The sequence below is a fragment of the Megalobrama amblycephala genome, linkage group LG1 (genome assembly GCF_018812025.1).
Source record: "Megalobrama amblycephala isolate DHTTF-2021 linkage group LG1, ASM1881202v1, whole genome shotgun sequence".
NCBI lineage: Eukaryota > Metazoa > Chordata > Actinopteri > Cypriniformes > Xenocyprididae > Megalobrama > Megalobrama amblycephala.
In genome coordinates, this window is record NC_063044.1 from 18,588,143 (window position 1) to 18,606,055 (window position 17,913).

At 38.5% G+C, this 17,913-nt stretch overlaps 1 protein-coding gene across 2 annotated transcripts; it reads right to left on the bottom strand.

The window, feature by feature from the left end:
• Nucleotides 1–959: 959 nt before the first annotated feature.
• LOC125265032 (repetitive proline-rich cell wall protein 2-like) lies at nt 960–15,775 on the bottom strand. Of its 2 annotated transcripts, none has more exons than XM_048184964.1 (6): nt 14,687–15,775; nt 11,101–13,159; nt 8,379–8,564; nt 6,793–6,892; nt 5,391–6,628; nt 960–2,328 (listed from the first exon to the last, which is right to left on the bottom strand). In XM_048184964.1, exons 3-6 carry the CDS (start codon nt 8,560–8,562, stop codon nt 2,105–2,107), a joined length of 1,746 nt encoding a protein of 581 aa, XP_048040921.1. In that variant the 5' UTR covers nt 8,563–8,564; nt 11,101–13,159; nt 14,687–15,775; the 3' UTR covers nt 960–2,104. The 2 variants fall into 2 exon arrangements, with proteins under 2 accessions (XP_048040921.1, XP_048040912.1); XM_048184955.1 differs by having other exon boundaries at nt 961–2,328; nt 13,151–13,159; nt 14,687–15,774.
• Between the last annotated feature and the right edge of the window lie 2,138 nt (nt 15,776–17,913).

A 17,913-nucleotide genomic window follows, 5' to 3' on the forward strand; every position in this document is an offset into this window, starting at 1 on the left:
GTTTGAGGAATTGACTTGAATTCCATAACTTTTTCTTGGCATGCTCTGAAGATGATCTGGTTAAATTTTCGTGAAAATCGGAGTAACGGCCTAGGAGGAGTTCGAAAAAGTACGTTTTTCAGAAAATTCAAAATGGCGGAAAAATTTTCATGACGGAAAATGACGTCATATAGTGCATTCGATTCGCCTTGAGCCAAGGACTCAGGGGAAAAAAGAATTTTGTTTCTAGCCCTTACGGTTCAAAAGTTATTAACATAAACATAAGTGCAACTTTGGACAGCTGGTGGCGCTAGAGGGATTGAGTTAGAGACTCCAAATTTGCTATGGACAAAGGTCAGACTGTCCTCTAACTGTGTGCCAAATTTCACAACTTTCCCGCAAGCGGTTCTATGGGCTGCCATAGACTTCAAGAGCGGAAGAAGAAGCGGAAGAATAATAATAAGCGTACGGAACGCCAACAATAACAATAGGTGCCTAAGCACCTTCGGTGCTTGGCCCCTAACTAACAATAACAATAGGTGCCTAAGCACCTTCGGTGCTTGGCCCCTAATAATAATAAGAAAACTAACGGAAACAATAGGTGCCTCCGCACCTTCGGTGCTTGGCCCCTAATAATAAGAAAACTAACGGAAACAATAGGTGCCTCCGCACCTTCGGTGCTTGGCCCCTAATAATAATAAGAAAACTAACGGAAACAATAGGTGCCTCCGCACCTTCGGTGCTTGGCCCCTAATAATAATAAGAAAACTAACGGAAACAATAGGTGCCTCCGCACCTTCGGTGCTTGGCCCCTAATAATAATAAGAAAACTAACGGAAACAATAGGTGCCTCCGCACCTTCGGTGCTTGGCCCCTAATAAACGGAGCAATTCCAATAGGGTCCTCACACCATCGGTGCTCGGGCCCTAATAATAATAAACGGAGCAATTCCAATAGGGTCCTCACACCATCGGTGCTCGGGCCCTAATAAACGGAGCAATTCCAATAGGGTCCTCACACCATCGGTGCTCGGGCCCTAATAAAAAACTGTCCCAATGGCAGTGAATGGCCGTTTCTGTTTTGAAGTCCATAAAAGTGCATCTATCCATGATTAAAGTAATCCTCACGGCTCTCGGGGGTAAATAAAGGCCTTCTGAAGGGAAGCGATGCGTTTGTGTAAGGTGGATATTTTTCTTACACAAACTCATGGCTTCAGAAGGCTTTTATTAACCCCCCAGAGCCGTGAGGATTACTTTAATTGTGGATGGATGCACTAGACAGAATATATGAACAGAAACAGTCATTCACTGCCATTATAAAGCTTAGAAGAGCCGGGATATTTTTCAATATAACTTTGATTGTATTCATCTGAAAGAAGAATGTCATATACACCTAGGATGACTTGAAGGTGAGCAAATCATGGGCTAATTTTCATTTTTGGGTGAACTGTCCCATGCGGTGCACATGCTGACACAGCTAAAGTGCACACACAGAAAACCAATTCAGTTATCTGACAAAATGACTATCGTGTGTAGTATTCATGTAAACAGTTGGTTGTGTCTCAGGTGAACATAAACAGTTGGGTGTAAACTAGATGTTTATTAGTATGGTCAGTATAATTAGCAGCCTAATATACTTATTGCTCTCTGTGCCATTAAAGCTAATCAAACAAGAGAGAAAATAACTTACTGCCCTTGATTGAATAACTATTACACTGCATTCACGCGAAGCGTCAGCGTCGATGCTTGATGTAGCTTGGTCTGAAGCTTGGCGTTAACAACTGTCATAGTGACAATAGCCAATCACATTACTTTCAGCTTGGACTGCAACGCTCTAGGATATTTGCATAAAGGTGATCTGATTGGCTGACGCCTTCATTGGCGCTTGAAAAGTTTCAACTTCTGCCGCAAGCAATGCCAGTGAAGCGACACAACGGAACCCAAAATTCAGTTTGGCAACGCATGACATCAGCCATTCAAAGTAAATGGGGGAAAAAAATTTAGCGCTACGCCGCTTGTGAATGCACCGTTATAGCTTTAATAAGAACAGATTTATATTTAGTTCATACAGGGAAGACTATGAAGTATTTTATTTTTTAATTTCTTTACTGTTTCGAACTACTAGGCTATAATTTATTTCTTACCAATTCTGATTTAGAATCAGGGTTCATCTTCAGCTCAGCCTCCAGGCACCGGAGAGACTCTACATCTTTGACAGGAAGACGATCTCTGAACTTGGCCCCATCATGGACATCAGGCCTTGGGCGATGTGTTGACTGTAGAATTCTCATAATTGTATTTTGCTGGTCTAGAAGCATTTCTTGTTTTGTCAATATCTCCCTTAGCAAAACTGAAAGAAATTAACATGCATATTAGGTGACTGGCACATCAATCAAGTCAATGTGTTGCATTAGGACTTGATATATTCTCCAGAACAGTTTAGATAATTTAATAGATTATTTTCTAAATGCCATATATCCAAAGAACATTAATATTCTCTATAACAGGGGTCAGCAACAGGCGTCAATAATATTTTCTGGCACGCCAGATTATTTTGGAAGTCCGTTTTTTTTTATCAGCCTATTTTTATTTTACAATAAGTTTTACAAATAGGCCCTGTGTATCATTCGTTCAATTGTTTTTTTTTTAATCAAAACCAAAAATTGAAACATTTAAACCGACTTGTTTTTTCCATTATTTATTTCCTGAACTAAAATGAAAAAAAACGAATGCGACTTGTTTTCCGATTTTCTGTTATTATTATTATTTATTCGGGTATAACACAATGGTAAATAATATGTATTAGGCTACCTGATAAAAAAATATTTGAACTAAATGCTGCACAACTTGAATGCTTCCACTACTTGAGAAAAGTCGTAGTCGCTCGGCGATTTCACTGCATACTGTGTGAAACGCCCATAAGGAATCATGCGGCGGGATTAAATTTTAAAGTATAAAGACGGTAGCGGTCGAAACTCCGGTGTAGGCTACCTTTGGACGGAGCCATCTATCCGCACTTCATTCAGACCACCTGTACACCTCGCTCTGAGGAGCTGTTTGCTACTGAAACCATTGTCGGTCAACAACATTCTTTTTTTGCACGGATGTTTGAAATAGTTTGGCAAAAAATAGCCTACTTCATTTGTCAGTAGGGCAATATGGTTTTCGTTTATGTTGCTTAGAAATTTGAGTGATAGGCTTTGTCCTATTTAATTTATGTTATTTATATTTCATTAATTTTTTCTGTGACATTTTTTTCTCTGTTGACAGTAGCCTACAATGTTAAAATAATATTTATATTGACACGAACACAATTTTTGTATAGCATTTATAATTGTTATAGGCTACTTAATCTCTCTCTTTCTGTTAGAGACATCTGAATGTGAGGTTCTGGAAATATGGAGTCAAATTAATGCCTTAAAGTTTTGCACAGAAATGAAGTTTTGCAAAAAAAAAAAAAAAGAATTGAGCAATAAAAAAAATGTTTTGCAAACAAAAATAAAGAATTGCAAAGGAAAAATAAAGTATTGAGCAGAAAAAAATAAGTTTTGCAAACAAAAATAATAAATTGCAAAATAAAATATAATCAATTACAAAAATCAATGACAGCTGTAATCCGATTTTATCTTTGCTACATATTTTTCATGCTCAAACCTACTAAATCATTTGCAACGCTCATTTTATTCTGCGTTTCAGTCAAGCGTGCGCTCATGATACCGGTTTTCCTTTGCGCTGCACTTTTCTGTGCGGTTCTCTTTATGGCACTGGTTTGACGTGGGGGTGGAGTCAAGAAACGGGGGCACGCCTCCGCAAAATGCATTGGAGGGGAACGTAATCGGCGACAGGTGAAATAATTCTTTGACATGGTTAAAAATAATGAATGGTTTGTTTTTGTTGGTTTATTTAGCATATGTTGTCGCCGATTACGACCCCCTCCAATGCATTTCTTATAGTAATATGACCCGTTGCGCTCTGTCTCACTGCCTGTATCCACTTTTGTGTCCTTAAACATTCGTTTTTTGGGGTCGACAACTTATAAAAACTTATTTCTGGGTTTTTTAGCTTGTTAGCTGTACACCTTGTCACACAGCAGCTTTAGGCATTGTTCTGTTTTTTTTTGTAATGAGTCAGAAAAGACGAGAAGGCAGCCTCACGCAATACAAAGTCAATGGAGACGGTTGGATTGTTTTCCCCCCCGGTGGGCGTGGTTTGGAGATTATAATAAATGCGCTCTGTCTCTATGCTTGATCTGTTCTGTTGCGATCTGCGTTTCCTGCCGATGACATGTATTGCGGGGGCGTGCCCCCGTTTCTTGACTCCACCCCCACGTCAAACCAGTGCCATAAAGAGAACCGCACAGAAAAGTGCAGTGCAAAGAAAACCGGTATCGTGAGCGCACGCTTGACTGAAACTCAGAATAAAATGAGCGTTGCAAATGATTTAGTAGGTTTGAGCATGAAAAATATGTGGCAAAGATAAAATAGAATTACAGCTGTCATTGATTTTTGTAATTGATTATATTTTTATTTTTGCACTACGTTATTTTATTTTGCAATTTATTATTTTTGTTTGCAAAACTTATTTTTTCTGCTCAATACTTTATTTTTCCTTTGCAATTCTTTATTTTTGTTTGCAAAACATTTTTTTTATTGCTCAATTCTTTTTTTTTGTTTTGCAAAAAATTTTTTTTTGGGCAAAATTTTAAGGCATTAATTTGACTCCATAGGAAACGAGATCTAAATTTTGCGGACCCGTCTGGTCGGGAAATAAAGCGGGTGAACACAGAGTGTATTTTAAGCGGTTGCTGAATAAAACCTTGCGGGAGCAGGACGAAAAAAAAAAAAAAAACAGTCCCGCGCAGACCTCCTTAAACCTTAGGTGTGTATGTGTGTGTCCCAAATAAATAATAATAAAAAAAAGGAATAAAGTTCAAAAGTCGGACTATAAGCGAATGAGGCATGATTGCTATTCTTTATTAAAATGGCTGTAATCTGTTAGGCTACCACAATAGTACTTGATCTGTTTAAAATGATTTCATTGATATATGCCTAAGGTGTTAAATTAAAAATCAAAATTAAAATTTGTCTAATCCAGTAATTAATTTTTTCTATTTTTGATCTGAGCACACAATCAGAAAACCCGTCGTTATTCGTTTTTTCATTTTAGTTCAGGAAATAAATAATGGAAAAACATGTCTTTAATTTAAAAAAACGATTAAGACTCATTAAAAGTATTTAATTTGTATCCATAGGCCTACTCCGTGTAGCTGGCCCGCCATCTACTGGCTAAAAAAAAATAGTGGCGCGTGGCCAAGTTACTTGCCGACCCCTGCTCTACAACCAATTATTGTAGATATTAATCAAGAGTATTAAACCTGTGTTATTTTTAAAGTTGTACAATTGTATAACATACTTTGTAGTGGTTGGTTTCTCCTTATGCCAGATTCTGAGCCTGCTGGCTGCAAGTAATCTAAACTTGGCTGGCTATTTAGCTGCAAGAGAGATGGTTGGTGATTTAGCAGTGGCTGACTAGCTAGCTGTTGGAGAGGTGGTTGGCTCCATGCTGGTGGCTGACTAGCTGTCTTGTAGAACTGGGATTGGTCACTTGCTGGTGGCTGACTAGCTGGCTTGTAGAACTGGGATTGGTCACTTGCTGGTGGCTGACTAGCTGGCTTGTAGAACTGGGATTGGTCACTTGCTGGTGGCTGACTAGCTGGCTGGTAGAACTGGGATTGGTCACTTGCTGGTGGCTGACTAGCTGGCTTGTAGAACTGGGATTGGTCACTTGCTGGTGGCTGACTAGCTGGCTTGTAGAACTGGGATTGGTCACTTGCTGGTGGCTGACTAGCTGGCTTGTAGAACTGGGATTGGTCACTTGCAGGTGGCTGACTAGCTGGCTTGTAGAACTGGGATTGGTCACTTGCTGGTGGCTGACTAGCTGGCTTGTAGAACTGGGATTGGTCACTTGCTGGTGGCTGACTAGCTGGCTTGTAGAACGGGGATTGGTCACTTGCTGGTGGCTGACTAGCTGGCTTGTAGAACGGGGATTGGTCACTTGCTGGTGGCTGACTAGCTGGCTTGTAGAACGGGGATTGGTCACTTGCTGGTGGCTGACTAGCTGGCTTGTAGAACGGGGATTGGTCACTTGCTGGTGGCTGACTAGCTGGCTTGTAGAACGGGGATTGGTCACTTGCTGGTGGCTGACTAGCTGGCTTGTAGAACGGGGATTGGTCACTTGCTGGTGGCTGACTATCTGGCTTGTAGAACGGGGATTGGTCACTTGCTGGTGGCTGACTAGCTGGCTTGTAGAACGGGGATTGGTCACTTGCTGGTGGCTGACTAGCTGGCTTGTAGAACTGGGATTGGTCACTTGCTGATGGCTGACTTGCTGGCTGGTAGAGAGGTGGTTGGTGATTTTGACTAGCTGGCTTGTAGAACGGGGATTGGTCACTTGCTGGTGGCTGACTAGCTGGCTGGCAGAGAGGAGGCTGCTGTCTTGCTGAAGAGGGGCTTTGAGTTGACTGACTGAATGTTTGAAATGCTGGTGGCTTAATACGAGGCGGTGGTTCCAGGCCTTTAAAATTTTGCCCTTCATTATCATCATCATCACTGTCACTCAAAAGTTTAAAGTTTTGAAGTCTAAAGCTCTTCCTTTCATAGAAAAATAGAAATTGACACAAGGTTAATACTGCCATATACGGAAAGAGATCTTTTCTATTTAAAAATAATAATAAATAATAAACAATAATAAAAACAATAAAATAAAACTCATAACAGAATAAAAAACTCATGTTGGAAAAGAGATGTTTGCTTACATAATTCGTCTAGGTTTTTTAGCCCCACTCTCTGTATCAGATTGAATGTCAGAGAAGAGTTCTGCTTCAGGGAGCTTTTTCCTGGCATCATCATAGTTGTCTAAAACACATGTAAGACTAAATGACAACCACATAGCCTAAATAGTCCCTTTCACACATACATTATTTACTGGTAAAATACTGGTAAATTAACGTTAACATTAAAATAATGTTGTCAACTTGGACAGATGAAACTAAAGCACTTCTCATCCAGGTGGATGAAAAAAAGCGGTTCAGTGTTTAAAGGGATAGTCCACCCACAAATTAAAATTCTGCCATTAATTTGTGACTGTTATGTCATTCCAAACCTGTAATGGTGTGTTCACACCGAACGCGAATAGAGCGTCAAATACGCGTCTAGTTAGACGCTTGAACATTTTGAACCCATTCGCGCGTCCACGTCACTCGTGAATAAAAAAACAACAACACAGTTTCTTTCTGGCATACGTTTCCGTCATGTCTGACATAAAAGATATTGCTGCTCTGTACTTGTTGTGGAAGTCCCAAATACGGAGGAAAGCCAAACAAACTGGGTACCCAGACAGCAACAATTAGCATCTCCATTTTCGACAACAGTGATAGACCGGATGTATCAATTAGCTCTTCATTGATTGGCTGGCGCAACAACACGTCATGCGAATCTTCTGCTCGAGTTCAAATTTTTCAACTTGCGCGGAAGACGTTCGTGGCAAACGCGTCGCCCAATTCGATGCGTCTATTCGTGTCTTTGCATTGACTTTTTATGTAATCTACTCGCGCAAATAATTAAATTCGCGTTCGGTGTGAACACACCATTAGACCTTTGTTCATCTTTCATCACAAATTAAGATATTTATGATAAAAATCCAAGAGGTTTCTGACCACCTGTAGACTGCTATGTCCTTAATCCCAAAATTGCACACAAAAAGTATTCTCGTCGCTTCATAACATTAAAGTTAAACCACTGTAGTTACATGGACTATTTTAACAAATTCTTTACTACCTTTCTGGGCATTGAAAGTTGCAATGACATCGCTGCATATGGATGGTTCAGAAACCTCTTGGATTTCATCTAAAATATCCTCATTTGTGTTCCAAAAATTAACAAAGGTCTTACGGGTTCAGAACAACATTACGGAATCAATTAAATAATTTTAATTTTTGGGTGAACTAACATTAGAGGCTACTAGTATTCTGGTACTGATGTGTGAATGGTATCTTACTGGTAAAAAGACAGAACGTCATTGCGTGTTTGAACAGCACCTTTCTGTGGTTAGTGGAAAAGTTGTACTGGTAATTTTACAGTAATTTACCGGGCTTACTGTGTGAAAGGGACATAAACAGAATAAACATGAGCATAATTTATAAAAAATTTATACATTTTATAACATTGTATAAAAATAGAAAAGTTGGTAGAATCCATAGATATTCTAAACACTATCAATTATTTTTCTTTTGCAATAAAAATCAGTTTTTCTTAATTTGGTTGATAAAGCGCAAAACTTATAGTGAGACATTAAATATTATGTATCGCATATATTTATTGGAGTTAAACATGAAAGAAATACCTGTTGTGTAGAGAAGCTTTACTTTAAAGATTTTCCACTCTTTCTTGGGTTTCATTGCAAGTTTCACAGCCTTTGTGAGGCTCTCCCCTCTTAGGCGTGGCCAGACACATTGGTCACCATCTACCCAACCGCTGGGCACCACTTCCACCTCATTTGTTTCCAAAAAAGAAACAATATGGAACATGCCTATTATTGAACAAAAAAAAAAGAAAGAACATGAGTCTCAAAACTGAAAATATTGTTCACATACTAAAACACGTTCATTTGAGTTCCACAGAAGTACATCATACAAGTTTGGAACGACATGACCAATCAGAGGTGCTACTCAGAAAGTCAGAATCCACTTAACACTGCTAATCCTTTCATTATAAACACAAGTGTAAATGATGTAAATAAGAGATTGTATATTTAAAATACCTTATATAATTTTAAGTCACAAAATGAAAGTTCTGTCATCATTTACTCACCCTCAAGTTGTTTCAAACCTGTATTCTTTCTTCTGCTGAACACAGAAATAAGATATTTTGAAGAATGACGGTCACTAAACAGTTGAAGAGAAAAAAAAAAAAAAAAAATACTATGAAAGTCAATGGGGTCCATCAACTGTTTAGTGACCGACATTCTTCAAAATATCTTATTCTGTGTTCAGCAGAAGAAAGAAGTTCATACAGGTTTGGAACAACTTGAGAGTGAGTAATGGGCCTTTCACACAGGACGCGGTATGCGCAGCACTGCGCTATAAAACCCATTCATTTCAATGGCTTGCGCCGCACAAGGACGTTTTGTTGCTGCGTCGACCAAAGCACAAGCGCAGCGGTGCGCACGCCGCGGTCAAAGTTCAAAATAGTTCAACTTTTGCCGCTGCGCTCTGTGATGATTACCAGCGCGGCCAATAGAATCGATCGGGGCATCCAAACAAGCACGGAAATCAAAATGGATGGACTAGTACTGTACTGTGTCGGAATTTCCTGAGCTGTACGATACAATTAACAGGCCTGCACGTTATTAGATAGAAGAACTGTTATAAATAGAACAGGCAGTTTTGAAAACTCCACCTACTTTGCTCTTGGCATAGCGCAGCGCAAATTGCGTTGTATCTAGGGATGGGTACCGAAACCCGGTATTAAATTGACCCCGGGGCTAAATTTTGAAAGACCGGTGTATCGATAAGCTCTGACGTTAACGGTTCTGCTATCGGTACTGGAGAAATTATGAAAAAAATACACGTACATTTATTATTGCTATATAGACATTATCTTGCGAATACTATCTCGCCAGAGTCGCCAGCTGTGTCTGTATGCAATAATATTAGGACATTTGTCTATGGTGCATTTTTGCTTTCGCAACCCAGAAGAGAGATCGCGCTCACGCAGTTACAGCACGCACAGCTGCTCACATGAAATCCCTGTTTAATGGTGACGATGGAGGAGAGAACTAAACAACTAAACATCTGCTTACACTTTAGGTCTGTGATATTATGCTTATTTTATTTTTGATTTCGATTTTGGCTTCCAAGTATCATCAGAAAGAAGATTTCTGAGGTAAAACTATTAAAAACTATCCACGGTTCGTCTACCACCCCTTTATTCTATTCACAGCTGCGCGCGTTCATTTCTCCCTAAACCCAAACTTAACGTCAGAATCAGCACAATCGGTGATTGTTGTCTTTACTGTTGCTAAATTGCAGTAAATGTTTGATAATTATTATCAACGTTTTAAAACGCTGAAAGCACAATAATCCGCGCAAGAGACGCTGTTCCTCAGGCTGAATTGTGTGAGGCTGAAAACGGGTCTCTAATAGACAAACAAATTACACTTTGGGCTTCAGGTGCACGTCGAAACGATCAATTACACACACAAATATGTTAAAATGACCGGATTGGAGCGTGTTTAGCTACTTAAACGCAGTTTATATCGTAAGTGTAAATGAACAGCTGGGAGAAAATCCGATGTGTGTTAATATCTATTGTCTTAAAGTGACAGCAGTCACAACATTTATTCTGATGATTGTGCCATCAATGCTAATCAAACAACAAAATGCAAAGAGAAAATCACTCAGCGCTTCTTCTGGATATAGTTATCCTTAATAAGCATTAATCTATTAATTTATACTGTGAAAACCATCCAGTGTTATTTTACATTTGGTTACTTTACTTAGATTTCTTTTATAGGCTAGGTCTATATTACCTGAACACATGAACAAATGAAAGCACTTTATTTCATTTGTGTCTTTGTTTTATTGTATTTGTCAGTTTGTTTTACTTTCTTTGTTCATGTTCTTACTGTATCTTACATAAAACACCAAAAATGCCGGACACTATATAATATAAAGCAATGTTAATTCAGCTCTTATATATATATACATATAAACAAAAAGTACCGATAAGAATACCGTTAAAGTACCGTATCGATAAGCAGTATCGGTAAGAGTAGTAATATCGTTAAAACCTTAACGATACCCATCCCTAGTTGTATCTGAAGGGCAACGCTGAGCCCAGCGTCCAGCGCTGCGCATACCGCGTCCTGTGTGAAAGACCCTTAAGTGATAACAGAATTTTTTTATTTTTAAGGGAACTATTCTTTAAAGAACAAGTTCTTATTTTCAACAACCGCCTGTCAGAACAGTTAAAAACTCCTGAAAGATATACAAAGCATAAAAACATATTGCTTGCTCGACTGATAATGCTTAAATAACAAAAACAACAATTTGATAAATACTTACCAACTGAGACTTTTGTACTGGTTTATCGCCACACATCCCATATTTAATTTTCTGTTTCATGAACTTGTGCAGAATGTAGTAATGGAAAAACAACAAAATTTTCTCTAAGAGGTAACCTAACATACTTCTCAATATTGCCATCAAACTCTGAGATGTGCACGTCTTCGGAGAGTTCCCTCACAACAAAAATTCCCAAATCACTTGAATTCATTGGATAGTCAAAGAAAGAGCTTCTATGTTTATACTCTTTGTACACAAAAAATACTTTTCCTTCGCTCAAAATTATGTTCACAACAGTGGCAATACTATTCTGTATTTTCACACAATTGTCTCCTTCAGTTATTTTAATGACTAAACCACCAAGGAAAGCCTCTTGAAACTGGTTAACTGCTTTTGAAAATATCAAAGGTACAGGGCCATTGTTGTGTTCACGTCTAAGGGTCCTATTGATAGTCTCATCGCGTGCATTGCTCTGAGCATTTATTTCGGATAGCCTGCGAATGACTTGGGCTAAAGGATTGCTAGGTCTTCTGACAAGCTTTTTAAGAGTGCCCAAGAAATTTTCAAAAGGAAAAGCAGAAAATTCATCTAAATTACCATGCTGCTTCACGTCCTCACAGAGGTGCAGTAATCCATGCATATTGTAACAAAGAAATTCCTGACCATATAACACGCCGAAATGTTCAACAAAAGACACTAGACATGTATGAGCAAAGTCATTTAACAGAAAGCAAAATTTCTGACTGAGAAGAATATAAACAGAAACTGACAAAAGCATAAAATGGCTGTACACTGGTGGGGCCAGGACATTACAAAGGACCACTGGACCCGTGTATAACAAGAACTGCCTAAGTTCTGTAGCTTTCCACCTCAGTCTATGTGTTAGTGGTCTTGGTTTACGTGCAAAATCAGAAGGTATGTAAAATCTCAACCCTACAAGAGAATCTGAAATTACTTGACTCAGCCGGGAAGATAATCGAACACGGAGTGGCCCTGAACTCAGCCAAAGATCTAAAAGTCTCCGCATCATCCCAAGACAAACCAGATGCATGTAGTCATGAGGAAAACCACCAACCATGTCAATGTTTGTTTCTATTAGAGGAGACTTGGCAACATGATGGTCTTCATCTATCATCTGCCGGAAAGAGAGGTTTGTCCTAAGTGGGGCATTCATTTCAGGAAAGGTCATTCTGTGTTTGAGATACAAGCCAGTTTGAGTACATTTACCACAGGCAGAGTGGCCAGTGTGACTCTTGATGGCTTTGATAAAAGCCCTAGCAGGTGCATCACATACAACAGAACTAACTTTTAAAAAGAACCATTTGCCTTTAATGCCAAACCCACAGCTCAGTGTTTTCAATTCACTTACAAGATCTTTCAAATATTCGTTCAAAGATTTTGGTTTAGAGCTACCACAGAACAGTCCGATTACGAAGGGCCTCTTTACTTAACAGTCTTGAAGAATACCAAGTATTGGCCAAAACTGTACAGAGTTGCTATTAAAGAGTGGAATGCCATCAAAGTTTAACTGCAGTCTAAAAATGTGTTGGTCAGGAACTTTGGACCACATGTTTTAAAATGCTGTCTTTAGTGAATTTAGTATACCGAAGTAATGAAAATCTCCACCAGCTATCATTTGAGTCTTGTACGAGGTTTTTGTTCTAAGCAGAGTTCTACCATCTTTAGGAAGGAAAAGGAGATGCACCCTAAGTATAGTCAAAAGGGCAGACAAAGCAATCAGAGAGATTCCAAAATTTACAGCCCAGCCTGCCAGTGAAGCAACCAAATCGACACTCACTAAATTCCCATCATCAGATTGATTATCATCAGAATCCACCTCTGATGATGACTCAGCACATGGCTCCTCAGAATCTGAGGCATGCCTGGTAGATAAATGATCTGAGTGTAGGCCTAATTCTTCCTCACTATCTTGAACGCAACCAAGGGAGTCAAATAAGTAATTTACTTTTTTAACAGCCCTCCTTCTAAGGTTATTTTGTTTACATTTACTTGCAATGTCCATGATGATAATTTGAAGGAAAAGTCTCACCGAATAAATCTGTAAGAAAAAAAACAAACAAAATCTGTTGTAAAAAAGGAAGCAGGGTTAAAAGCAGGCTACATAGTGATATCAGGCATAATTTCAGATATTACTACAAGTGCAGAATTTTATTTAAAATTATATAAATTATAAGCACATCATATAACATGTACAGTGAAGAGACAGGTTTAGTTCACTTGGTTTCATCATGGCTATACTAACTTGTGGGAACATAAAAGTATGAAAAATTTGAAGCACTGTTTATTTGATTTGTATCTTTCTTATTATAGTAATTGTCATATTGCTTATTATTTGCATCTTTGCTTATTTTAATAACAAAGATAAAATAAACTATAGACTATATTGTGCTCATACAATTTTATTTAAAACAACTATTAAATTACTCAAATCATGAAATAATAATTCGTTCATAGCACCTACAGGTTATGACAGGTTGGGGTTCGTATTTGTGAAAGGTTAGAGAATGTTAACATAATTGATAATGTGATTGTTGCAAACATTTCTGCAAGATCACACTGTGGCATGTAATTATATATTTATTTTAAATAAAGGGCAGAGAATGGTCAAAAAGCAAGGCATGAACAAGCAGTCAAGTCAAGTTTTTTTTTTTTCTTTTTTTTTTTTTACAATTGATAACACTTTACAATTAGGTTTCATTTGTTAACAAAAGTTAATATATTAATAACTAACCAGGAGTGATAGCCTACATTTCTTACTGTATCTGGTAATCTTTGATAACATTAGTTAATAGAAATACAGCAGATCATTGTTTGTTCATGTTAGTTCACAGTGCATAACGTTAACAAGTACAATTTCTGATTTGAATGTATTAGTAAATGTTGAAATGAACATTAACACATATTAATATGCTGTAGAAGTACAGTTCATTATTAGGTCATGTTGACAAGGTATTTTAATCAGGTATTGTGTCATAATTTTGGTATTGTGACAAAACAAATTTAGCCTAACCTTACACCTTAATTTTAAAGAGGGAAAAGTCTTGATCGAATATCATTTCAGATTTAAATAAAAAAAGACAGATGCAATAATTCACATGTATTAATGTAACGTAGTAATTCTTGTTGGCATTTTATTATTATTGGGCTATTATTATTATTAGGCTACTATGATTAAGTTAGTTAAATGATATTGCGTAACGTTACACAAATTGGGTTTAGGCCTAAAGTTTTTTGACGAACATTAACACCGACATCAGACCCTATTTTTTTTTTATTTTTTTTACAGTCTATGGTCAGACCGCGTCGCCTAAATTCAGAATGATATAACATGACATACTTTATGTGTAACTGTTGATTTATAGCCAAAAACATCGGAATTTAAAACGGCAAGCCAGCGGACCCCTAACGTTAAACTGTAGGCCTATTGTTAAACTGAGGTAAATATTAGCTAATTTGACCCCTTGCTCAATTAAACGAATAACTACACGCTTAATAACATGCAATATTGACACATAATGCTGCATATTTCAATTATATGACTTTAAAGTGCCAAAACATCACTTACCTGAACGTACACAGTCGTGAGGAAAGCAGAAATGCCGCCCGCTGCCCGCGTCTCACTACTCACTCAGTCAAATTCGCGCCGTAGTCTCTCCACCAATAGGAGGGAAGATGCATAGCAACCTGAGGTGTGGAACGGCAGATGTTTGCCGCACTTGATTTCAGGATTCCTGTGTTTTTCCACGTATAAGCCAAATGTTTACCACAAGTCGGCTTTTCTCACTGTGTGCCATAGCTCAACCACATATGGTTCTCATGTGTTTGTTGTTATCTGGGCCATAGACCTCAAAATCAGTTGTGAACCAAGAGAGCATTTCCCGCAGTTTTTAAAATTATGGCAAAACAAATATGGCTACAATTTGGCCCATATCTGTTCAGCCATGCCACATCTAGGCCATATGTGCCAGATAATACTCACATGTGGCCCAAACGTAATTGCTATCTGGACTCCAGAACCAGCAGATGGAGTTGTTCGACGTGAAGAACACCCACTTGGAGTTGAACGAGTCCGACAATATGATTGACGTTTCTTCGACTGAGGGGCCTTCCAGTTATTGAGTGGATCTGGTAGGTGGACAGTAGTGTTAATTTCGTCAGACGAGACGAGACGAGACGAAATATGTTCGTCAACGACCTTTTTTTTCATGACTAAGACGAGACGATGACAAGACTGCACCACTGTCCAAAAACGCTGACTAAGAATAAATTAACATGCATTATTGTTGACGAAAAAAGACGAGACGAAAATGTTTTGTATAAAATAAAAACTAAGATAAAATCTCTCTTCATTTTCGTCTACAATCGTCTCTGCTTTTTCATCAGCTGTTCAGAATGAGTTCGCGCAGGCCCGGTACTAGGCTTGCTGGACTGGGGGGGCAATCACAAATTTTGGTAGGGCAGCATTTTCTAGGCTAATATTCATAGCTAACTTTTTGTTTTTTTGATTCATCAAGAATCGTCTTGTGGCTAAAAAATTATAGGCTATAGCCTAATTCGTACTGGCTATGTAGGCCATGTGAATTATTTATGGACATAATAAGGGGCGGAGCCAGACATTGTGAACATTCGGGGCTTAACCGAAATCTATATTTGTCCAATGACATTTTAATTTACTGACATGAAAGGAGCGTTTTTTGTGTATTTTAAGGTTAAATGCATCAGTCTGGTGCACTTTGGAAGCTCAAAACTGAGAGCTTCAACCCATGTACAGAGTGCAAATGGAACAAAGAAACAGCATTGACTTGTACCTGGTCATGAAAGAGGGCTCAAACATCTTTTTAGTTGTGATATAGAGCAGACATCCCAAGTCTCCCGGAAGTTCCGGGAGTCTCCCGCATATTGATAGCGGCTCCCTGATGCCCGCAAATTAGTTAAAATCTCCCGGAATCCTGAGCGAGCGAGCAAGAGCGCGCATAGAGACTGTGTTTCAAACCAGCGCGCGCACGGCAGAGAGGGAGAGGGAGCGAGAGAGCCCAGCTAACACAGTTACGTTGTGACGACGTAACTGGACCGGACCATATTCGTTGTAGCGACGTACCAAATAACGTTCTAGGGACGTAACTTTGTGATTCCCATATTCGTCGTGGCGACGTTATAGTGGTATGTCTCTGTAACGTGAGGAGTTTATGGCAAGCCGTTTTAACATTTAACAGCTAGACTGGATATGCGTTGCGGATATCTGCATTTCAGTTTTGCCTCGTCGAAAAGAGCATTTCGGATGTCCGCAACTACGTTCTTCCTATCCGTAATTGTCATTTCAGATATCCACAAAGACATTCTTCCTAGGACAAATGACGTCACTTTTGCCATTCATTTGTATGGGGTTTATCATTACAGATATCTACAATTCAGTTGCAGATATCCACTATGTGAATTACGGATATCTGTAACTGGATTGTAGATATCTGTAATTCCAGTTTGAGATATCTACAATTTGATTCTGACTAGTCACAACTCCAGTTCAAGATATCTTTAATTCAACTCAATTCAAGATATCTACATGTTCCTTTTCAGATATCTCAAATTAAGTTTTGACTAGGCGAAATGACGTTGTAGATATCTGTAACCGGAGTTACGACTAGTCAAAATGACGTTGTAGATATCTCGAACTGGAGTTAGGGATAGTCATAATTTAACTGTAGATATCTATTATCAAGTTATGGATATCTTGAAATGAATTTTGATTAGAGATATCTGAAATTTGAGATATCTGTAACTTTCGTTCCGCCTAGTCAAAATGTAATTGCAGATATCTCGAATTAGAGTTTTGACTAGGCGAAATGACGTTGCAGATATCTTTATGCAAATCAGGCCGGCACTTTTAGGCGGGAGCAGAGCGTGTTGTTGTTCTAATCATTCAAATCGCACCCGTTAACTGGTAATTAGCACTGATTGGCACCATGCCATAATCACTAGTCATAATGACGTTTGAGATATCTTTAACCTTCATTCTGCCTAGGCAAAACTGAATTACGGATATCTGCAATTGTCATTTAAGATGTGTGACGAGTTGAATGTCGTTTTCAATGACGTCATTGCAGATATCTGTAATTCAGTTTTGCCTAGTCAAAACTGCATTGCAGATATCTCTATCTGTCGTTTCGACTAGTCACAATTACGTTACGGATATCTCGAATGACAGTTCCGACTATCCAAAATGTAATTACGACTAGTCAGTAAGACGTCGGTGATATCTACAACGTTAATTCCGGATAGTCGAACTTAACTTTTAAATGTTAAAACGGCTTGCCATAAGAGCGTGTTGTTGTTCTAATCATTCAAATCGCACCCGTTAACTGGTAATTAGCACTGATTGGCACCATGCCATAATCACTAGTCATAATGACGTTTGAGATATCTTTAACCTTCATTCTGTCAGAAAGACGTTGGTGATATCTACAACGTTAATTCCGGATAGTCGAACTTAACTTTTAAATGTTAAAACGGCTTGCCAGTATGGAAAGCCGTTTTAACATTTAACAGCTAGACTGGATATGTGTTGCGGATATCTGCATTTCAGTTTTGCCTCGTCGAAAAGAACATTTCGGATATCCGCAACTGCATTCTTCCTATCCGTAATTGTCATTTCAGATATCCACAAAGACATTCTTCCTAGGACAAATGACGTCACTTTTGCCATTCATTTGTATGGGGTTTATCATTACAGATATCTACAATTCAGTTGCAGATATCCACTATGTGAATTACGGATATCTGTAACTGAATTGTAGA